The sequence below is a fragment of the Megalobrama amblycephala genome, linkage group LG2, assembly GCF_018812025.1.
Source record: "Megalobrama amblycephala isolate DHTTF-2021 linkage group LG2, ASM1881202v1, whole genome shotgun sequence".
Lineage (NCBI taxonomy): Eukaryota > Metazoa > Chordata > Actinopteri > Cypriniformes > Xenocyprididae > Megalobrama > Megalobrama amblycephala.
In genome coordinates, this window is record NC_063045.1 from 5792036 (window position 1) to 5816812 (window position 24777).

A 24777-nucleotide genomic window follows, 5' to 3' on the forward strand; every position below is an offset into this window, starting at 1 on the left:
CAGCACACAGCTGTAGGTGTTTTTATCCTGATATTCCACCTCCAGAGGTAGAGAGAGACTGATGCTGAGATCAGACACACTGATGCTGGACAATAAACTGTTTCCTTTGTACCAGGAGAGAGTCACATGACTCACATTCACAGCTGAACACACCAATGAACATGATGATGATGATGATGAAGAACATTGTGAAGAGTTTCTGCTGATGACAGGAACAGGCAGACGAGCTGAAAAACATCAGAGAATAAAGAGAAATGAGGATGAATGAAGATATTCAAGCAGACGAGGAAGAAACTTTGAGAGGAACCAATCTGATATAGAAAGTTAAATATGAACCTAGAGAAAAATAAGCTAATTAGTCATTTTAAGTATTTAGTCATGATACTCTTCTAGATTTACTTTAATGCTGTAATAAATAAAATCAGTGAAACCAATATTAAACTCACCGTAGACAGTGATATTGAAAATCTTGATCACAAGTTTAAAAGGTAGTTTATAATCTCCAGCATGTTCAGTTTTGATGTTTGTGATGGTCAGAGATCCAGTTTGATTGTCCAGTTTCAGTCTGTCTCTGAATCTCCCATCAAGAACATCATCATATACAGTGAATCTGTCGGCCGTTACATTGATTTCAGCTATTAAAGTTTCTTCATTTCCAAACATCCACAGAATCTCATCGTCATCCTTCATTTCAGTAAGATCAGAGTTTAGAGTGACTGAATCTCCCTCATTCACTGACACTGACTCCACTCCTGTAATACCAAGAACATAGAAATTGGATGTCACAGATTAAGACGATAAATGTTTACAAAGGAAATAGTTTAAAATTTAACATAAAAATACATATCTTAAAAAAAATTTAACAGACACAAAAATGTGAAACAATTCATTCATTTTATATCTGGTAATTAAGAAATAAAATATTAAACCCACCATAGACAGTGAGAATAAAGGTCATCATCATTGGGTAGTTGGCCAGTATATATCTTACTGAATAATGTCCAGCATGTTCAGTTGTGGTGTTTGTGATGGTCAGAGATCCAGTTTGATTGTCCAGTTTCAGTCTGTCTCTGAATCTCCCATCAAGAACATCATCATATACAGTGAAGCTGTCGGCCGTTACATTGATTTCAGCTATTAAAGTGTCTTCAAAACTCCACTGAATCTCATCATCAATTCTTTCAGTAAGATGAAAGTTTAGAGTGACTGAATCTCCCTCAATCACTGTGACTGGTATCAGTAATATAGCACCAAACACACCTGAAGGAAGTTTTTCACAGATTAAAGCTTTAAAGTCACTTGATGTTGGTTTGATGAAGGTTCACTAAAACACTTTTAATAATTTACATGTGAAGTCAATAATATTCTCCAGCACTATGAACACTAAATATACAGAATAAAAGGAGAAATAGTTAAAAAAAACATTTTTATATAGACCAATAATTAAATTCATAAAAAAGACTGTCACACTAAAACTAATGCAGTTGGGTATTTGAGCTTCATATTTATTTTATTTAATCACTAATAACTAAGTACAGACCTAAATTCAAACTTGATCTCACAGTCAAATCATAGTTCTATTATTTCTATATCAAGTCAAGTCAAGTCAAATTTATTTATATAGCGCTTTTACAATTGGTAATTGTTTCAAAGCAGCTTTACATATTAGAAGCACAGAAAAAAGGGAAGTGGTTAAAAATAAGCTGTACAAACAAGCGTGGTAATATGTAACATATACAAGATGGTGCTACATTAAGCCAATGTCGGCTGACTCCCAGGGGTGGAAAAAAAACCCCTAGGAGAAAAACCCAGCGTGCTAACACTGGGAAAAAAGTCCTAGGAGGGAAAATATATGAGACTAATTTAACCAGTAATTTATCACATGGTACCAGAACAGAAACAACTGAAGCCATAAAAAAACATTTAAACTCACCATCCAGATGCCACAAACACAAACAGAGAAAAAGTAATTTGAGAAACATTTTCTTCATCGGTTCACTGTAAAGCTCACGATAGTAACTCTTAACCCCCTGGAGTCTGAGGCTGATTTGGGGCCTGGAGAAGTTTTGACATGCCCTGACATTTGTGCTTTTTTCAGTTGTTCATACACATATTAATGGAAAAAGTGTCATTACACTGTATTCAGCACAAACTAGGCTACCATAATATGTGAGGAACATGTATGTACATGTTTGTGTTTTTGAAGGAATAACGTTTATGCGTGGTTATTGAAAAAACAAAAAACTTAAGTCACTGAAATAAGGCCAAAAAAATAATATTAAATCTGTGTTCACAAGACTTCTGGGTATTGGAGGTTGTAGACTAGAGTTTTTGCTTCAATATTATGTAAAAATTATGCTGACTACTCTTTCATATAAAACAATAGAGAGATTTAAATTTTCTAAAACATCTTTGGTCAAGAAACACAGTATGCGTGGAGGCGTGAATCATCATGAATAATGGGTGATTCTCACCTGAGAAGACAAAAGAATCACATAATAATGACCTGAAATGACTTGCATAATAATGAGCTCTTTCAGTCAGGTAGGCTGTGAAAAAACCCTCTGTGTTCATGTGGTGTATATCAAACATACAGAAAAAACAGCAATACTGTGAAATATTATTACAATTTAAAATAATGGTATTCTATTATATACTTTAAAATATAATGTAATTGTGTGATGCAAAGTGAACAATTATGTTACGTCTATGGCATTTCATATAGGCTTTTATCTTAAAAGCATGCACATTTGGAGAAATATTGATGGATTCTCATATGTTTGTCAATTTTCTATACAGAGGAGTAATATTTATTCAGGATTTATTGTCATTACTATGAACGCTGGATACTGTGTTTTCAATTCATACTTGCAGCCGGATGGCACTCTGTACACCTTTCGTCCACAAATGCCTGCTAAAGAAGGATAGGCCATGTGACAATCCAGGAACTAACTGAACTAACAGAGGCCAGAGATCGCTAACTATGGCTATTCAAAACACTTTTCAAGATAATAAATACACGATTGAGACGATGTATGCATGTGTTGCCTCTGAATTTGCGTCTGAATAGTGCTGGCTCCGTGGGCGTGGCCGCATTAGCAGATAATGAGCTGAATCACGGACTTCGGACATGGCTCTCTTTTCATACAGATTACATACACACCGAATTTTTGTTTTCGATTTGACTTACACGATTTAAAACCTGACGTTTTTTTAGACAGAAGTCTATTTTTTTTTGTGATTAGTATTCACTAAGTTATAGTTCATTTTCTGAGAACTATCAGATTGGACTTCGTTCAGAGGGAGACGAGAGATCACACATCATGTTAGTTTTCTTTATTTTGCAAAAAGCACAACATTTTGTACACAAATACAAGAAGATATTTCACAGATTAAAATGGTGTATAACTCTTAATTGTATGTGCAACATTGACAGAGTATTTTGAGTCTCTTTCACACTGGTAAGAAAAAAACTGCGGTGGTATCGCCGGCGATACCTCAGACCTCAGAGTGTTAAAATGTCTGTAAACATTCAGATTGAGCTGAACCATGACTGAACTGTGATATTTATCTGGTTGTGACCTCAGTTAGTTTCCGTTCACACGTCCATCTCCTTTAACATCATGAGAATCAACAAGCTTTTGCTGATATTACATTTTTAATGTGCCTGTATGAAAACTAATAGCAGAAGAGTGAAATATTGGATTAGATATCTGTATCTACATGAGTGTTATTAGTGTTGTGACCTGTCAATCATATTTGATCATACTGACAAAAAAATATTTTGAGTTTTGTTTAGATTTCGTTAACAAAAATGTAGCTAAATGTATATCATGGACGGCTGACTTCCAAAGCTTGTCATATTCTGTATGGTTAGTTTGCAGCAGTGACAGAAATGAACTTTTCCAATATGGGAAACTGATTTGTACATTTTTTGGGGAATTTCACAAATTTAAGTCACCAACATGGAGATCAGTGTTCGCTTTAGTTGGGCTCTTGACACTTGACTTTTTTAATACTAGATTTTGTTTGGCTTCTGTAACTGAGTTGTAACAGCCATAAACGTTGATCAGGTGGTGTTGGTTATGTTTTCACAATCATAATCATTATCTGACCTGAATCATTGAAAAAAAAAAAAAATAAAAAAAAATTGAAAGACACACACATCAAGAATCAGTCTGTGAATCTCAACAGTGGTGGCCATCAAAAAAAGCATGTTGCAGTGCATTCTGGGTGCCACCAATCAAAATACATCCATGGCTCCCATCATGCATTGCTGCATGAATAAATTGTGAGTAATTTCCTTTATTACTATTTTATATTTTGCTGTTTTTATGTGACTTTTTAGTAGCTTGTTTTCTAATATTCAGAGTTGTAATCAATAAGGTAAATCTGACTCAGAGATTATTTATTTTACCTCACAATGTTTATCTTATTATTTTTTTTTTTCATGTATTTTATTGTTATTAATAAGAACCAGTACACCAAGACAAATTCCTTGTACATGCAAACCCAAGGTACTTAGCAATGAAGGTGAATCTGATTCTGACGACACTATAGGACTGTTATCAATTAAATGAAATCAGTTTTTACAAACTCCATCTTTGCACTGCAGAAGTGGCACAGAAGCTGCATCTGAAGTGATATTTAAATGTATTTACACACTAATGCAGAGAACTTTATTGACAAAGACAATGAAAGAAGCTAAAACCGGAAACTAAAGCTGGCAGTGTGTGGCAGCGAATCATCAGCTGCATCTGAAATCGCATACTTGCAAATCGCATACTACTATACAGTTGTATGAATGTGATATGTGATAAAAGTAGTATGTCTGAATTGACAGTACTCATAAAAAAGTAGGGGGTAAGGTGAGATTCTGAAGTGTGCATACAATGAACACTTTACTGTCCCTATGAGGCCATGGGAGAGGATTTGTGAATGGCAGTAAAGCGACTCAACTGATGCCGATAGGTCACGTGATAATGACAGAATGGCAAATGTAGTACATCCAGATTACATTCATACTACACACATTCATACTATATATAGAACATACTTTTTTAGCTGTTGCAAAGTACATACTTATTCAAAATAAGTACCTACTCAGAGAGTATTTCGGATGCAGTCACCATCTCAATGACAATTACTGAATCATTCATTCAACCAATTTGTTGAAAAAGGCCTGGAATGAAATAAATGGAATGAAAAGAAACAAATACATAAGAAAAAAAATGGAATGCATAGGAAATAAAAGTAACAATAAAGTAGAGAATGCCCCTATCTGAAGAGTCAGAGAGTTTCAGTCAGAATATTTGTTCTATGTATTTTTTTTATTTGCCTCTTCCCCTTATTGACTGTCTTTCTCTGTGGTTTTATCTCAGTGCGTAAATAATCTGTTGGATGTCTCCAATAGATTCAATTTTTCACCTAAAATTGACCAGGAGGAGCTCTAGGACTGACCTTCCAGTCCGCCCTGACTTAATTTGGTCCTCGACTTCGGGTTCACTCAAACCCACTACTCTCACCACGTAGTTCCAGTTTTGTTTTTATCAAAGAAATCTCTTAACCACACTGGTTTACCACAGAGCTGTCTCAACCATTATGGTTTATCAATTTTTCCAAAATCATTAGAATAATTTTCTTGGTAATTTTTAATTTGTCTCTTACTCTCAGACTTCCCCATGATGGTTGTTATCTGTGGTTATTTCGGTGCTTAAATAATCTGTTTGACATCTCCAACTGATCCGATTTTTCACCTAAAATCAGCTGGGTAGAGCTCTAGGACTGCCCTCAGTCCACGCTCAGTTAATTCGGTCCTCAACCTTGGGTTCACTCAAACCCACTACTCTCTGTAGTCCCCGACTACAATGGATTACTAACGTCCCACATTAGTCACCACAGAATATCAGCCATCATGGATCCCTCCCCACTCCAACATTAATATTTTGTAAAATGTAAATTAATTCAGTAACAAAACACTGTTTCTCTCAGAGATGTGCGACTGCTCTTCTGTGTATTTGTTTGGAACGATATTCGTGGAAAATAGCAAAAACAGACAACATTGTGTCTAAAATGTAACTCAATGTTAACTGCTTATTTATTTTATGCAACAGTTTAATAAACATCAGATTTGCAATCGTGCTGATCAGCACTCTTGCTCGTGATATTGTGTAACTCAGTCATATGACATAAGCATAAAAAGATATGAAAAGTCAAACAGATCCTCATATCTTGATGTTTGGGGGAATTTTAACTGCATTTTAATAGGCTACATCACGCAGTGATAGCGTGTACTCTTAAAGCACACGTGCAAGAGCTTATCGCACTTGAAAAAAAAAACCCACTTCACCCACAAACATCCAGCAGAAGCTGTTTATCCACCCAACAGATCAAACCACATTTCTGTACAGATTAAACAAATTAGACGAAAAAAAATTGCAGCAGCATCAATCGAACGCTAAAGAGTAAAAATAAATTCAAGTCCAAGTTCAAATCCAGTGATGGAGAGGCCCTGATACACAAAGGTAGACTGTAAAAAATTAAAGTTGAGAAAACTTAAAGGTTTAAGGCAACTAGCTACAGGAGATTTTTGAGTTTTCTCAACTTGTTGTTGTATAACAAGTTCAGTTTACAACAAGTTGAGAAAACTCAAGACTGTCCTGCAGCCGATTGTGTTAAACTTTTAAGTTTTCTCAACTTTTGATTTTTTTACAGCGGCTACAGAGAAAGCACGATCACCTTTTGATTTGCAATGAGAACGAGAGACAGATAAAAGTAACAAGATCTTAATGACCTAACAGCTGTGCATGGCTTAACAAGATCAGAAATATAATCAGGGGCCAAATTGTGCAATGCCTTGTATGTGAAAAGAAGGGCCTTAAAGTTGACTAAATTTTATGGGGAACCAATGCAATGAGGCGGGAGATATGACAACAATCTGGCTGCCAAGTTCTGAACCGAGCATCTGTAACCGAAACAGTGTAGATTGAGGTAGGCCAACATACAGAGAGTTGCAGTAGCCTAATCGAGAAGAAATTAGTGCATGAGTACAGTAAGAGCAGAGCAAGTTTAAATATCTTTTCTAGTTTATATTTCCGTTTTGTAAAGCCGCTGTTTTGGGTATTTTTTAATAGAAATGATTTGTAATAGAGCAGACACTTTGAGATTTTTAATGGGTTATGATATAGCCCTGCTTGTTTTTAATGTTTTTATGAAATATCTGTATTGACTGCATGATCATATCACCGTATTATTTACCTGCCATGCGAGCCAAATATTAAAGCCACGCAAATTTTGTTGTTTTCTGCCTCATACAAGGCTGGAACAACACAGATAGCCTCCATCATTTGTGTGTGTGCTGTCGAAGAGCTTAATACATGTTTGAAGTCAGTTTATATATTTTATTTGATGCCCCTTACACTACACCACACCTAAACCCTACCATTATTTTACACAAGCCCTACCAGAAACAGCCATGGGCTAATCTATGATTTTTCACGCCACTAAAGCCAATATTTTCTACTGGTTTTGGCTCTCTTTAGGGGAGTGTTGGCTTGTTTGGTACACTTTGGTGTTCATAGGCGAGGAACGGCCAGTTGCATGAATGTACATTGCACAGCCGTCTTCGATTTCTTCGGAAGTCGTTGATTGGATTTAAAGAAACCTGAGTACTGCTTTAGTCTGATTGAACCAAGTCATTATTATGAGAAAAGGTCATAATTACGAGAAAGTTTCTCATTATGATTTACAGAATCATATTTTTCCGCATGTGTGCATATGTACACAGTCGCACATCTGTCTCGACCATAATATAAAAATAATCCCGAAAAACCACAAACACAGGAGAGATGCCAAATTCAGCAGCTGGAATTAGCTGAGGTAAAGTGACGGCTCACAGACAGCAGCACAATACACCTGACCACGCTCTTAAACATGCAGAACTTTGAGGCTTAATATAATTTAAAATGATGAGTTATAAAAAATTCACCCCCCTCAGAGTTGTCATGAAGGGCAAAATTAGCTGTATAGACCAAAACCACAATTTGATCCAGGCTGTAAACATCTTTTTTTTCTGCTGTAAAGTTGGGGATTTTAACATGGGACTCACTGAGATTCTGCTCTCTTTTGGAGCCTGTCCCTAGCGGCCAGTCGATGAACTGCAGTTTAAGTCACTTCCGTATTGGCTTCAAGAGAAACTGGGGGAGGTTGCCGCTTGTTCAAAACAGCTCTATCTGCATGCTTTTCAGCTGTAGCGATATCTGATGTCCATATAAGGGATTTCCTGTTTAATACTTCTATGAATTTCACTTGTGGTCTTTCTGCGCGAGGGCGCCCTCTGGCTTCCTGTATGAATGAAACATGAGTGTTTAGCACTCCATATTGCTAACATCGCCTTGTTTTGGGTAAAAATAATACTAAAGTACTTTGTAACGCAGTAATTTGAGTAGTTTTTCAGAGTCATGTTATTTTTCAGTACTTCTCCATGTACTCAAGTAAATTACTTTAATAATAAAGCAGAAATACTTGTACTTAAGTAAAATTGTTAAGTACTCTTTCCACCACTGCCAATCAAACAGAACTAGTGGAGTCAGTGACAGAAAAAAACTGAGCAAATAACCCCTAATAACATGTCAATTCAGGGTGAGACACTAGAATGAAATGTTGCTCCGCCGATGAGACACAGAGACAAATCACACTAGAGTTTTAAAGACTTTGTCATTGCATGTTCGAGGAAATGGAGGTCTGATATGTTGTTTATGTGTTTTCTCAAAGTATATTATAATGTGTCCCAAATCAGTGTTTTCTCAGATTAAAGGAGAAGCTTGGGAAGTTATTATTGTGGATAGACAAATAAAAAGAAAATTAATAAAAAGCTAATTATAATGTAAGCAAAAGAATCAACAAATAGTTCTTTTAATAATATTTTCAAAATATAAAGCGTATATGTGGCACAGTGCTGAAATAGGTCAAATATACATAAAGTTAGTATTTCTCCAGGATGTAATAAAACATGGAGAGACACTTGAAGCTCAGAGTGTGAAAACTTTATTGATAAAGACAAGCAAATACATATGACAGATGAACAGCAGTATTAGTAAAGTGAGATCTGTGTGTCTCTCTATTAATGTGTTTGTATCAGAGAGAAATATAAACAATAAAGCCTTACAAATAAGATTTAAAAAATCTGACACTGAAAGAGAGAGAAGCTCAAATAATCATCAGTGTTTATTATGACAAAAACACACTTGAAGAATCTTTAAAGTTCAGCGTTCTGCTTTAGATTTCAATACTTCCTGAAAAAGATGAACATATAAAGACATTAATTAATAAATCTCACAAATAATATAAGCAAATCAGTGTGTGAGAAATGACATCAATCATGTACCTGATGTGTGAATATGAGCTTGATCTCGTTCAGCTCTTCTGGATCTGATGTCATAAACCAGAATAACTACAGTAGCCACGCCCAGCAGAGCAGAGAGGACCAATCGGATCACAGCTTCAGTAGGACCACAACAGTGGACAGAGTCTGAGGAATAAAAACATCAAACTGAGATCAGATCAGTCAATAAACACTAATATCAGCGCTGACATCAACTAATATCAGCACTGCCGTACCTGAACATGTGTGACAGAGGTGAGTGATGTCCAGATGTTGAGTCTGGTTGCTGATGGGATTGTTCAGCACACAGCTGTAGGTGTTTTTATCCTGATATTCCACCTCCAGAGGTAGAGAGAGACTGATGCTGAGATCAGACACACTGATGCTGGACAATAAACTGTTTCCTTTGTACCAGGAGAGAGTCACATGACTCACATTCACAGCTGAACACACCAATGAACATGATGATGATGAAGAACATTGTGAAGAGTTACTGCTGATGACAGGAACAGGCAGACGAGCTGAAAAACATGAGAGAATAAAGAGAAATGAGGATGAATGAAGATATTCAAGAAACATTGAGAGGAACCAAGATGATCAAAAGTGGAACATTTAAAAATTTAATAGAAAGTTAAGTATAAACCTGCTGTTAATGTAAAGGTAATTAGTAATTTTAACTAATTAGGCATGATAAAATACTTATTTAGATCTAGCTACTAGTAATAATAATAATAATACATTTTATTTATAATGTGCTTTTCTCAAACCCAAAGCGCTACAGTAATAAAATAAAGCAAAAACAACACAAGCAATACAACAATACATTAGAGAAAGACAGTCTTAAATAAATGTGTCTTAATCAACTTTTTAAAATGACCCAACGTTGGTGCATTTCTGACGGGCAGAGGAAGCACATTCCATAGCTTAGAGGCTTTGTATGAAAAGCAAGTGTAATTGTGAAAGAACCGCTGTAATGTGTTCACGAGGAGAAGTACGAATGAGCACACGAGCGGCGGAATTTTGTATATACTGAAGCTTGCTCAACGATTTAGCTGGAAGGCCAGAGAACAAGGCATTACAGTAATCTAACCTAGTTGTTATGAAGGCATGTATAAGCCTTTCTGTGTCTGCAAAAGAGACAAAAGGTCTAAGTCGAGCTATGTTTCTCAGGTGGAAAAATGCAGTTTTAGAGATGTGTTTTATGTGTGCTTCAAATGTTAATTGTGGATCAAAAATGACACCAAGATTTCGCACCTGTGAGGTGGGGATTACCGTGCTGGAATCAACAATCAAACTGATCTGCTCGGCCTTACGAGTAGCCGCCACTGTACCAATCTGCATCAATTCAGTTTTGGAGCCATTCAGTTATTCTGAAGTTATTCTGCATCCAGATACTAATCTCTGCTAAACAACCTATTAATGAGCAATGGACATCAGGACTAGTGGTGATGTAAATCTGCATATCATCCACATAGCAGTGAAACCCAAGACCATATTTCCTGATGATCTGCCCAAGCGGAAGCATATAAATGTTAAATAAAATTGGACCCAATACTGAACCCTGAGGAACTCCCTGTTGAACAGGCATGGTTTCAGATTTGTAGTTACCCAAGCCAACGAACTGGGCACGATTTGTTAAATAAGACCGAAACCAATTGAGGACAGCTCCAGAAAGACCCAACCAATTTTCCAGCCTGTCCAGCAGAAGAGAGTGACATATAGTGTCAAAAGCAGCACCGAGGTCTAATAAGACCAAAATACTGCATGCACCGGAATCTGCCGCAATAAGAAGATCATTTACGACCCTAATTAAAGTGGTCCCAGACAGCAACATAGTGTGGCCCACATCTGGTACATGTGGATAACACACGGACCAGATGCGGGCCAGATCTGGGCCGACACTATGTTGCTGTCAGGGGTTTCAGTACTATGCCCTCCTCTGAACCCAGATTGAAAAGGTTCAAAGAGACTGTTCAGTGCTAGGTGATTATTTAACTGAATAGCCACAACACACTCAAGAACTTTAGCCAAGAATGGGAGGTTAGAAATAGGCCTGTAATTGAACAAATCAGAAACATCACAGCCAGTCTTCTTAGGGACTGGTGTAATGGCAGCTATTTTTAGTTCTGGAGGAACAATTCCAGAAGTCAATGACAAGTTCACAATTGAAGTCATAAAAGGGCAGATTGATGCAAGAAATGCGAAGTGCGCTCAGAAATGGATCGTGAAACATAACATATGTCAAAAGTAATAAGTCTATGATCACTTATACTCATGTCAATACTATCGAGAGATTGGATACCAACACCAGCAGAACATACTACATCCAATATATGGCCCAGCCTATGGGTCGGAAAAGTAACATGCTGTTTGAAGTCAAAACCATCCAAAATGTCCAAAAAGGTAGCAGTTATGACACAATTTGGATTATCAATATGGAAATTGACATCACCAGTCAAGACCATAGATGGACAGAGTGGACTAAGAAGTGTCAGCAACTCAGTAAACTCAGTAAAAAAAATAAAGGATTAGGTTTTGGTGGACGATAAATGAGCAGCACAAGAACAGGTGAAACACCATTGACTTTAAAAACCAGACATTCAAATGATGAAACAGTAGGAGCATCAATAACATCGACTGATACATTTGATACAAATATTGCAGCCAGGCCACCACACTTACCGGAAGCTCGAGGCACGTCAATATATGTATATCCAGATGGGGCACACGTTCAAATTAAGATAGTCATCGTCTTTGTGCCAAGTTTCACTAAGACAAAGAATGTCAATTTTCCTGTCAAGGATAGTGTCAGTGATAGTGTCAGTTAAAGTGCCGTTTTATTGTTTATTGACCTCGTGTTGAAGTGAGCTAGTAATAAATAAAACATGTGAAACTTATATTTAACTCACCGTAGACAGTGAGACAAATAAAAGAAGTCCTCCTGAAAAAGTTGATCTGTCGTTCATAACGTCCATCATGTTCAGTTCTGGTGTTTGTGATGGTCAGAGATCCAGTTTGATTGTCCAGTTTCAGTCTGTCTCTGAATCTCCCATCAAGAACATCATCATATACAGTGAATCCGTTGTTCTGTTGATTGATTTCAGCTATTAAAGTGTTTTCAAACCTCCACAGAATCTTATCATCATCCTTCATTTCAGTAAGATCAGAGTTTAGAGTGACTGAATCTCCCTCCATCACCGACACTGAATCACCAAACAAACACACACACACACACACACACACAGAGAGAGAGAGAGAGAGAGAGAGAGAGAGAGAACAAACAGAAACAAGGTTTGTCACAGATAAACATTATAATGTTTTAAATAATTAAATATTTTTAAATTAAAATTTCACAGAAACAATATCATAAAACAAACAAAAATAAACAAAAATGGTGTATGAGTTAATTTCACTTTTGTCCTTAAAAACAGATGTAAACATTTTTGAACTCACCAATGACAGTGAGATAGAAATCAATCGTCATATGGTTGATCTTTAGTTTATATTCTCCAACATGTTCAGTTCTGGTGTTTGTGATGGTCAGAGATCCAGTTTGATTGTCCAGTTTCAGTCTGTCTCTGAATCTCCCATCAAGAACATCATCATATACAGTGAATCTGTCGACCTGTTTATTGATTTCAGCTATTAAAGTTTTATTAAACCTCCACTGAATCACATCATCATCCTTCATTTCAGTAAGATCAGAGTTTAGAGTGACTGAATCTCCCTCCTTCACTGATATTTTAACTGTATCATCAAACACACACATGAAGAACAAACAGAAACAGGGTTCAACACAGACTTGAAACAGCCATTTACGAAAGAAAATGGTTTTGAAATTTAAATTTGAAATTAATATCATCAGAGTTTGGATTAATAATTGAATCTTTGTGTTAATTAAAATATAAAACAGGTGAAACTGATATTTAACTCACCAATGACACTGAGTTGGAAATTCTTTCTGTGACTGTTGATCTTTAGATGATAAAATCCTTCATGCTTCATTGTGGTGTTTGTGATGGTCAGAGATCCAGTTTGATTGTCCAGTTTCAGTCTGTCTCTGAATCTCCCATCAAGAACATCATCATATACAGTGAATCTGTCGGCCCGTTTATTGATTTCAGCTATTAAAGTGTTTTCAAACCTCCACTGAATCTCATCATCATCCTTCATTTCAGTAAGATCAGAGTCTAGAGTGACTGAATCTCCCTTGTTTACTGACACTGACCAAATAGGATTACTACCAAACACACCTGAAGAGTTTTTCACAGATTAAAGCTTTAAAATCACTTGATGTTGGTTTGATGAAGCTTTACTAAAATACTTTTATTCATTTAAATGTGAAATTAATATTCTACAGCAGAACAATGACAAAATATGTTGAATCAAAAGAGAAATAAATTTTATATGGAACAATAACTAAAAAAGACACTTTTGTTTTAATGTTTAATGTCACAATAAAACTAATGCTTTTGAGTATTTGAGCTTCATATTTATATTATTTTATTTAATCAATCCATAATAACTGAGTTTAAACCTGAATTCAAACTTGATCTCACAGTAAAATCACAGTTTAATTATTTCTATATGAGATTCCCAGCTAACAGAATTTTGTTATAAGAACGTTCTCTAAATATTCAGTGTTGGCTCTTAAAACATCCAGTTTTCTTGATGTTAGAGGAACGTTTTTATAAGGTATGATGTTCCTCAAACGTTCTTCCAACTTAATTTTGATTTAAAATTCAATATTGTAGGAACATTGATTTGTAACATTCCAAGAACATGAAAATGTCCAGTTTCCTTAATGTTAGTAGAATGTTATTTAAAAGTTAGTATGAAACATTCTTTCAATCATTCAAACACCTGCTGTGAACAAACACTGAAAGAAAGAGAAATAAGAACACAAACTACAACTTTCTTCAGCCACAGCCTTAGATGAACTGAAGATAAAAGACATGAAATCTCTGAAGATCTGATTCAAACAACTCCACAAACAGCATTACCAGCTTCACTTATTACTAACTTTCTGTCACACATCTACAGAAATGTTTCAGAAGCAAATTAAGTGATAAAAACACATTTAAACTCACCATCCAGACGCCACAGACAGAAACAGGTCAAAACTAATTTGAGAAACATTTTCTTCATCGGTTCACTGTAAAGCTCACGATAGTTACTCTTAAAATGTCTGAAAACACTCAGATTGACCAGAAACATGACTGAACTGTGATATTTATCTAGTTGAGTGTGAATCCTCCCCCAACCTCAGTTAGTTTCCGCTCACACATCCGTCTCCTTTAACTTCAAGAAAATCAGCTAGCTTTTGCTGATCTTACATTTTTGGATTAATTCTGGCCCTGAATGAAAATGAATAGCAGAAGAGTGAAATATTGGATTAGATATCTGTGTCTACTGGTGTGTTATTTGGTGTGGTGAGCTGTCAGTCATATTTGATCTCTGACTCTTATTTGACTGTTGATGGATTCACTTTATTTCAGTATAAGATGTTTTGTGTGGAGTGAAAGATTGTGAGATTGTGAGAGCAAATGAAGAAACGCCTCAGCCACAAACTGCTGACGCACACACCAACATCCAGCACAAGCTGTCTATTTACCGACAAATCAAACCAGACACACTGATGTTTGAGCAGATAAAATAAAAGAGAACAAACATTGCAGGGTCCATTTTGACTAAAAAACAATTATTTACAATTATCTTATATTTTAGCTTGTGTTCAAGCAAAATTCATAAATGAGAGTTAATGAAGCACACAGTAACCTGTGAATGTAATTGTTCATTTAGAGAAATTTGGCTGCCTCTGATATTTGGTCTTGGGGAAATTTGACAAGAAAAGCTTGAGTTCATGATGAGTTTTGATTGCAGATTTTGTTACTTTGGTGAATCTGAGAAAAATAAATTGTTCACGAATCATGGCCTCCAGCCGTCATGGACGCTGCACTTGAAGCACCTGAAGTTTGAGAACGTCTTCTAGTTTGGTGGACCCAACACTGATGTCAGTGTGTAACCCAGACTCAAATTAGTTACTTTGCAGTCCAAAGAAAAAAAATCATTTTGGCTTATTTATGTAGTAAAACTAGTATATAGAATTGGAATCAGCACTGCAGGTGTAAAGTGTCAAATTGAGTGTGTTCAGCAGCAATGCTGACTCCATCCACTGTGAAGCGCAGACGAGACTGATAGAGAGAGAAAAGAAACAGAGAAACGCATGTGAATAAAGCTTAAAGGTGCCATCGAATGAAAAATTGAATTTACCTCGGCATAGTTGAATAACAAGAGTTCAGTACATGGAAATGACATACAGTGAGTCTCAAACTCCATTGTTTCCTCTTTCTTATATAAATCCCATTTGTTTAAACAACCTCCGAAGAACAGGCGAATCTCAACATAACACCGACTGTTACGTAACAGTCGGGATCATTAATATGTACGCCCCCAATATTTGCATATTCCAGCCCATGTTCAAGGCAGTAGACAAGGGCAGGACGTCTGGATCTGTGCACAGCTGAATCAACAGAATAGGTAAGCAAGCAAGAACAATAGCAAAAAATGGCAGATGGAGCAATAATAACTGACATGATCCATGATAACATGATATTTTTAGTGATATTTGTAAATTGTCTTTCTAAAGGTTTCGTTAGCATGTTGCTAATGTACTGTTAAATGTGGTTAAAGTTACCATTGTTTCTTACTGTATTCACGGAGACAAGAGCCGTCGCTATTTTCATTTTTTAAACACTTGCAGTCTGTATAATTTATAAACACAACTTCATTCTTTATAAATCTCTCCAACAGTGTGTAATTTTAGCTTTAGCCACTGAGCACAGCCTCAAACTCATTCAGAATCAAATGTAAACATCCAAATAAATACTATACTTACTGGAATCGATGCATGTATGCAGCATGAATGACGAATACTTTGTAAAGATCCATTTTGAGGGTTATATTAGCTGTGTGAACTTTGTTTAAATGCTGTTTAAGGCAGTCGAGAGCTCAGGGGCGTTGGGAGCGCCAGAATTAAAGGGGCCACGCGCTAAATCGGTGCATATGTAATTAGGGCTGAAAATAGACAGTTAAAAAAATTAATTTAAAAAAATCTATGGGGTATTTTGAGCTGAAACTTCACAGACACACCTTAGACTTATATTACATCTTGTTAAAACTAGTTCTAGGGCACCTTTAAGAATTTTGAGATGAAAGAATGAGATATTTTAGAAAAATTACTGAAGAGCTTTTGTACAAAGACTAAACAAATTAGATTGTTTAAAGCTAAAATACTGATCAATTGTAAAGTTTTGTGAAGGAGCTTACCTGTATGGCCTTGTTTATCCAGAGCATCGAGCCAAAACTAGAGGAGTTATTCGCTGTAGTTCATGGTGTAATCTGGATTTAAATAAAAACAAATCACTGTTAATTCAGAGGAAAAGGCAAGTTTTGTTGTATGTGTTGAAATTTGTATTTTCCGATGACGAGTCACCAAGACTGAGTTTGGATCTTTGACTTCTTGTCTTCTCATCAATTTATTGGTATCATAATTTTTCCTTTTGAACTTTTTCCTGAACTTGAAACAATTAATTGAATGGGCTGGGGTATATTTTTCTAAACTTAATTCATTGAATGGACTGAGGGAAATAACCTATAATGTTTTGTGACCTTATTTACAATTGGTTTGTTTATATATATATATATATAATAAGGGCACGGTTTCACAGACAGGGCTTAACCTAAGCCAGGATTAAGTCTTAGTTCAACAGTTAGTTAGGACATTTAAGCAACTTTTATAAACATACACTAAAACAACAACAACAACAACAACAAAAAACATTACTGTTGTGCATCTTGAGATAAAACAATGGGTCCGACATATTTTAAGATCTGTCAGTGCAAGTTGCTGTCAGTTGAAACAGCTCAAACATGCATTTAGGATTAGCTTAAGCATTGTCTGTGAAACTGGGGGAAGAAGTGTTATTTTTCAGAGTATTATTCAGAGGTGGAAAGTCCAGGTCTCAGAAAGTAAAAGTCTTGCCATATTTTTTTCCACTCACTGAAGCAGTCTTAAAATTAATGAGAAATTAATTGAGTGATGATTGACCATTATTGAAGACACCTGATGATAACAAGCAGAATCACCAAAGGAGAAAATCACAATGTCATGTGATTTATCTTTTTATTTCATTTATTGTTTAACTGTTCATTACATTGATTCTCTAATAATTTACAAAAAATTATATAACAGCAAACAGCAAATTCTTTGTGTGTTCAACACCACCTGAGCACAATTTTTCTTGGCTTTTTGGCCAGTCAAGGGTCAAGAGCCCAACCAAAGCAAATGTAGCGTGTCTGGACCGGTCACTCTCACACTCACACAAGGACCACACGACCACTTGTTGAGATTCAGCACTGTAACTCTGTAATTAATGGAAATATTCAGTGGAGCACAGCTTCTCCCTCTCTGGTATACTACAGCATACTAAGCATACCATGCTAATTAGTTAGCGTCATGATATACATCATTTAAATCAATGAACACATTAAACGATACATTTTCATCATAGCTAACATAATTAAATGTCACTATAAGTCAATCACATTCTTCCAGCATCAAATATATGTTTTAAACAAGAAACATCATCATACAAGGATATTTTTTCGGGGAGAAGCGAAAAGCACATGCGTCATCGGCTTCATACACAAGTAGACTGACGCAATCACTTGCCGTGCAAGAGGAAACCCCACAGGTGCGTTCCACTGATAACGTTCCCTCCCCCAACAAATCCCCAAAGAAAGGTTCTGCTACTTTAACGTTATTTTCACATAACTTGTGAACGATAATATAGAAACAAAATTTTGTGAAGTTCACTATACCAATTTTTACAAATGTAGAAAAATATAAGCATTTATAAACCAATTTAAGAGAAGAAAAAAGATAAAAAATAATAAAAATACAGAAGGAAATAAACAAAACAAGTCAGATTAAATCAATAAATTTTTCACACCAGTTACACAAACACTGACCTCCATCATGGCAACATCAAACAAAACAATAAACAACATCTGAAGCTCTGTTAATTCTCAATAAGAGCTTCTCTAGACGTCAATAAAATAAAATAATTATTAAAATAAAATAATTTTTTTAAGTACTTTAAAAAAAATAAAGTCAATCTGGTTAGAAATAAGTGAAGCTGGTAATGCTCTTTTTTGTTGTTTAATCCTCCTCTCCTGAGATCTTGAGAGATTTAATGTCTTTTATCTTCAGTTGATTTCATCTAAGGCTGTGGAAGTCTGTTGTAGTTCTTGTGTTTCTGCTCGTCTTTTTTCTGTTCTTGTTTCTTTTCCTTCAGTGATTCTGCTTGTTAACAGAAGGTGTTTATCACTAATAGACCCTTTTCACATGACGTCACACAGCTTCCGTTAGGACTCGATGCAGTGTATCCTCACTTCCGTCAGCATAGTGGAATACTAGCGCGACTCGAAAGAAGTGCACTCAATAGTTGTACATATGCCACAAATGTGGTTAAAGGATGACTGTAGTCACCTAATTTCATGTAAATTATAAGTGAGGTATTTGGCAGCCGCAGATCTCAAACAAACTTACTGATCGGCGCGATTTGCTGCTTTAAGTTGGAGTTGAATAGGCCTACGTACTGAAGCCATACATACACTTTCTGCTGCCCATATCTTGCAAACTTTGCTCTTTTTTGCAGATAAAGCTGTTTATATATATATTTGTGAAATAAACGCATGTTACCAACATTTACGTGCAGTTAAAAAAACTTCTCATTCAAAGCTTAATGTACTTATTTCAGTGCCTACAGGCCTATGTACAATGAAGATCAACATAAGCTTATTCTTTTTAAATATCTATTTTTCCACTTTTATTTCGATAAATATGACATACATAATAATATAAATTGTGTTTAATATAATACTATTTCTACATGAAGACTGTTAATGTTGTAAAAGCGGAGTCATGTACATGGCATTTTTACGATAGTAAAAAAAAACATTGTCATCATTCATCTCTTTATTGCAGAACAAGATCGTCGCATACAAAAATATACAGAGGATTTACAACAGTACTCATTGTTATAGCCGCATTAAATGAACGAAATCAAGTTTTTTTCTCCAGGGAATAACATTAAATGAACACATAGGCTGCTTCCGTTTTGTATTTTCAATACACTTCTTACAAATTATACAATCTTCATATATATTGCAGCAGTTAAAATGATCTAAAATCTTCACACCATTAATTCTTCGGAGTATTATATGTGGATGTTGTGGAATTACAAATTTAAGAATCTGTTTAAGATCTGTGGATCCTACATCCTGACCATTTGGCAGGACAAGCTCAAGATACAGCAGTGCTTTTGTCTCTATGATAATGTAAAGGTATAGGTGATACTGCCAGACTGATTGGATTAGCACCTATGCATTTGAATGACACATTTATGCTGATTAGATCATGGCTGGGAAATGTAGGGAATGGGCTGATGGGCTCCTGTACTGCATTTGCATGCTTTGTTTAGATTGTCCACACCTCTGCTCTATGTATCCCTCCCCCTTGAATGTATATGAACGACCAAGTCACTGCCTTAGTTAGATTTTGGATGACCACAGCGACGCACAGCGTGTTTCTCAATAAAGAGTAACTTCTGCTTCAAGAGATCCCAAAGTCTCCTGGTCTATGCTTCTGAGATTTCCAACAATGTGCTACTTTCAGGTGTCCAATACTCGTAAATAAATCTCACAAGAACAATATCCATTATCATAGCCTACCAGTTTCTAAAAATAAAGATTTGTTTTTAAAGACAATATTCTTGTTATTCCAAATAGGCTAACAGATTTGTGTGGACACACAATGACAGCAATTCACGGACACAACATTGCTAAAGTTTCTGCTCGTGGAAACCCTAAGCAAGGCAGTTACAGAAAGGAAATAATAAATATCATTACCAGAAGAACCCGACTGTGTAAATCCTTGACATAAACAGTTTGCATTTAAATTTATTAAAGCATTTTCCCGCAAAGTCGCCGGCGCGAAGGTAAGATGGAACAACTGATACACTGCTTTGCGGATAGGCGGAAGTTAACTGACGTCATTGTGAAAAGGGTCTATTTTCAATTATTCCTTAACTACTCATTTAATTATCTCATTAACTTCAACACTGCTTCAGTGTCACTCTAACACACTGTGGTGTGGACACACAGTCACCTTTTGGTCATTTAATGTTCCACATATAAATGTATTTCTCTTTTCATTCTTCATCTTTTGTCTTTGTACTGCTGCAGAATGTTATTAATTTCATTTATTCATTTAAATGAATAAAAGTATTTCAGTGAAGCTTCATCAAACCAACATCAAGTGATTTTAATCTGTGAAAAACTCTGTTCTTCAGGAGTGTTTGGTAGTGATGCTGTTTGGTCAGTGTCAGTAAACAAGGGAGATTCAGTCACTCTAAACTCTGATCTTACTGAAATGAAGGATGATGATGAGATTCAGTGGAGGTTTGAATACACTTTAATAGCTGAAATCAATAAACAGGCCGACAGATTCACTGTATATGATGATGATCTTGATGGGAGATTCAGAGACAGACTGAAACTGGACAATCAAACTGGATCTCTGACCATCACAAACATCACAATGAAACATGCTGGACATTATAAACAAGAGATCAACTTTTCAGCATCAATTCTCTTATTTGTCTCGCTGTCTACGGTGAGTTAAATATCAGTTTCTTCTTTTTTATTTATTACAGCTAGATCCAAAGAAGTATCTTATCGTGACTTAGGAAAAATTACTAATTTTTTACATTAACAGCAGGTTTATATTTAACTTTCTATTAAATTGTTTTAAATGTTCTACTTTTGATCATCTTGTTCCTCTCAATGTTTCTTGAATATCTTCATTCATCCTCATTTTTCTTTATTCTCTCATGTTTTTCAGCTCGTCTGCCTGTTCCTGTCATCAGCAGAAACTCTTCACAATGTTCATCATCATCATCATCATGTTCATTGGTGTGTTCAGCTGTGAATGTGGGTCATGTGACTCTCTCCTGGTACAAAGGAAACAGTTTATTGTCCAGCATCAGTGTGTCTGATCTCAGCATCAGTCTCTCTCTACCTCTGGAGGTGGAATATCAGGATAAAAACACCTACAGCTGTGTGCTGAACAATCCCATCAGCAACCAGACTCAACATCTGGACATCACTCACCTCTGTCACACATGTTCAGGTACGGCAGTGCTGATATTAGTTGATGTCAGCGCTGATATTAGTGTTTATTGACTGATCTGATCTCAGTTTGATGTTTTTATTCCTCAGACTCTGTCCACTGTTGTGGTCCTACTGAAGCTGTGATCCGATTGGTCCTCTCTGCTCTGGTGGGCGTGGCTACTGTCATTATTCTGGTTTATGACATCAGATCCAGAAGAGCTGAACAAGATCAAGAACAGATTCACACATCAGGTACATGATTGATGATGACATTTCTCACACACTGATTTTGCATATAGTAATATTTGTGAGATTTATTAATTAATGTCTTTATATGTTCATCTTTTTCAGGAAGTATTGAAATCTAAAGCAGAACGCTGAACTTTAAAGATTCTTCAAGTGTGTTTTTGTCATAATAAACACTGATGATTATTTGAGCTTCTCTCTTTCAGTGTCAGATTTTTTAAAATCTTATTTGTAAGGTTTTATTGTTTATATTTCTCTCTGACACAAACACATTAATAGAGAGACACACAGAGATCTCACTTTACTAATACTGCTGTTCATCTGTCATATGTATTTCTTTATCAATAAAGTTTTCTCACTCTGAGCTTCAAGAGTCTCTCCATGTTTTATTACATTAGGTTGAGCGCCCCCTGGAGGAATACAAACTTTATGTACATTTGAACTATTTCAGCACTGTGCCACATATAAGCTTTACATTTTTAAAATATTATTTAAAACATTATTTGTAAATGTTCACATTATTATTATTAGCTCATTAATTTTCTTTTTGTTTGTCAATCCTACAATAATAAACATCTTCCCCCAGCTTCTCCTTTAAAGGTGCTAAAGAGGATGTTTTGTTTTATACATTTTTGCAATATTACTTGAAACTGTCTTTACTAACTGATAAAAGACTATTTATTAGGTGGACTGCAGGGAATAATATTAATATACATCATCTGTGCACGAGTTAGGGCCTTAAAAACATCAGCCAATCGTTTACGCGATTGGCCCTCTGGCTTGTCAATCACTGCCATGACGTTCCTTGTGAGAGACGTGCGGCTGCGCGCTCCAGTAACTTTCCACACTCCACAGGCGCTGCATGCAATGTTTTTGTCAGGAGACAGGAGTAACAACTGCAGATTATGAGTTACCTGCGGTGAGTCCGACATAATGAATCCAAAAAACACGATACAGCGAATGTCGGTGGTAAACACTCGTGTTCCAATACTCGTGCATGAGTTTTGGGAGGCCTTCCCTCGAAATGAGCTGTGAAGGAGGGGGGTTGTTCTTATGCATGCGCTCATTTCAAAAACTCACTAACAGTCTATGGTTTCTCAGTCGACGAAAAGATCCTCTTTAACACCTTTAATCTGAGAAAACACTGATTTGAGACACATTATAATATACTTTGAGAACACAGTGAAATTCCATTTGCAATGATAAAGTCAATAAATCTCTTCGTCACCTCTGTCAAAACACCTCCACCTAGAGGCTCACCCTGAATTGACATGTTATCAGGGGTTATTTGCTCAGTTTTTTGTCACTGACTCCACTAGTTCTGTTTGATTGGCAGTGGTGGAAAGAGTACAAAAAATGTACTTAAGAAAGTCCACAGTTGAAATTCATAGAAATATTAAACAGGAAATCCCTTATATGGACATCAGATATCACTACGGCTGAATAACATGAGGATAGAGCTGACTGATGAAACATGAAGACAATAAACACAATTGTGAGGATATATCTGTGTTTATGTGTTCTTCAAGCAGTATACAGTATATATAGTGATTTTGGAGCAAAAATATTATATTAATCTCATAAACTGTTGTGATTGACACTATGCTAAGCAAACATACTTACGTTAGCTATCCGTGTTGCCAAGAGTGATTGTTTTATTACTAATATTAAAAAGTAAGTCCATGTAAGATCATATGAATGTTTCTATGAAGGGCAAAAGCAAAGAAAGGTAAGTGCACAGTAAAATCCCCAGTGTTAAATCATCTCTGCTCAGAGTACATACGGTCCCTCTCTATATATCAGCTCTATATCAACTCTGGACCTCGAGATCGACTTTCCTGCAGAGTTTAGCTGCAACCCTAAAAGTTAATGAGATGATTAAATGATTAATTAAGTGATGATTGAACATTAATGATGAACACCTGCTGTTAACAAGCAGAATCACTGAAGGAAAGAGAAACACAAGAACTACAACTGACTTCAGGCACAGCCTTAGATGAAATCAACTAAAGATAAAAGATGACATTAAATCTCTGAAGATCTGATTAAACAACTCCACAAACAGCATTACCAGCTTCACTTATTACTAACCAGACTGACTTTATTTCTGTCACACATCTACAGAAGATCTTACTGAGAATTAACAGAGGTTTAGATGTTTCGTTTGAGTCACCATCATGGAGATCAGTGTTTGCTTTAGTTGAGCTCTTGACCCCTGACTATTGTAGAGTTTCTTCTTTATCAGCAATTGCAGGTGTTTTCAGAAAACATTTCTGCATTGATGAATCAGACCAACATATCTGTTTTAATAACAGACAAATGACTACATTAAAGTGGTTTAAACAACTGCTGTTTTTCTGTAATTGTTAACTTAAGAAATTGAAATGCTGTATCAAACTCCACCAATGTGAAAAATATCATTTGCAACACTGTCATTGTTAACTTTTTGTGTAAAACATGTTTTGTGTCATTTATACACTCACAGGCATCAACATTCGGCATATGAAACACAACAATTGTGATATGCTTCATGCCAGCATACAAAACACATTCCGAAGGGCCCTTTGAAGCAGAGCACAACATATAGAGCAGGGGTGCTCTTTTGCCTGACGATCTACTTTTAAAATGATCAACTAAATTATATCTTCACTCTTAGAAAGGATGCGTTAAAATTGACTCAAAATGTGCTACATTCTTATATCTATTATATCTATTATTATATAAACGTGACATAAGTGCTGAATTGGAGTTTGTGCAAGCATATCCATATTTTTATGATCAGATGCTTTCTTAACTGCATGCTGTTTGCTTATCGCTGTCATTTTAGTAGTGTGTTTATTTTGAAGTTGAGAGGAAAGCATGAAACATTCATCTAAACTCTCAGCAGTGCAGGCGGCATCAGAATGTTCGCA

The 24777-nt window shown here is 35.9% G+C and overlaps 2 protein-coding genes and 1 long non-coding RNA gene across 11 annotated transcripts in view; all 3 read right to left on the reverse strand.

The window, feature by feature from the left end:
* LOC125263285 overlaps positions 1 to 24777 on the reverse strand; it is a 1003076-nt gene that overhangs the window by 102720 nt on the left and 875579 nt on the right. The gene's annotated exons all lie outside the window — the stretch shown is intronic.
* Positions 176 to 18124, reverse strand: LOC125263289. 8 transcript variants are annotated; one of them, XM_048182299.1, is made up of 7 exons: positions 18038 to 18095; positions 17766 to 17808; positions 16712 to 16783; positions 16281 to 16459; positions 14473 to 15576; positions 934 to 1260; positions 176 to 752 (listed from the first exon to the last, which is right to left on the reverse strand). In XM_048182299.1, the coding sequence occupies exons 5-7, from the start codon at positions 14597 to 14599 to the stop codon at positions 373 to 375; spliced, it is 834 nt and encodes a 277-aa protein (XP_048038256.1). In that variant the 5' UTR covers positions 14600 to 15576; positions 16281 to 16459; positions 16712 to 16783; positions 17766 to 17808; positions 18038 to 18095; the 3' UTR covers positions 176 to 372. The 8 variants fall into 8 exon arrangements, with proteins under 8 accessions (XP_048038256.1, XP_048038254.1, XP_048038250.1 ...); XM_048182297.1 differs by having other exon boundaries at positions 17766 to 18119; XM_048182293.1 differs by having other exon boundaries at positions 17670 to 18118.
* LOC125263305 lies at positions 9864 to 14097 on the reverse strand. Its single transcript, XR_007183785.1, has 5 exons — positions 13318 to 14097; positions 12836 to 13007; positions 12292 to 12585; positions 12065 to 12175; positions 9864 to 9903 (listed from the first exon to the last, which is right to left on the reverse strand). It is a non-coding gene; the product is annotated as an uncharacterized LOC125263305 (long non-coding RNA).

Excerpts from the sequence above, each read along its gene's own strand:
- LOC125263289 (XM_048182296.1), bottom strand. The coding sequence starts at position 14,599 with ATGTTTCTGGTCAATCTGAGTGTTTTCAGACATTTTAAGAGTAACTAT. Across the intron at positions 1,261-14,472 it reads CTGTCTGTGGCGTCTGGATG|GTGTGTTTGGTGCTATATTA; the intron begins GTGAGTTTAAAT and ends AACTTCCTTCAG. Across the intron at positions 753-933 it reads CTTTATTCTCACTGTCTATG|GAGTGGAGTCAGTGTCAGTG; the intron begins GTGGGTTTAATA and ends TTGGTATTACAG.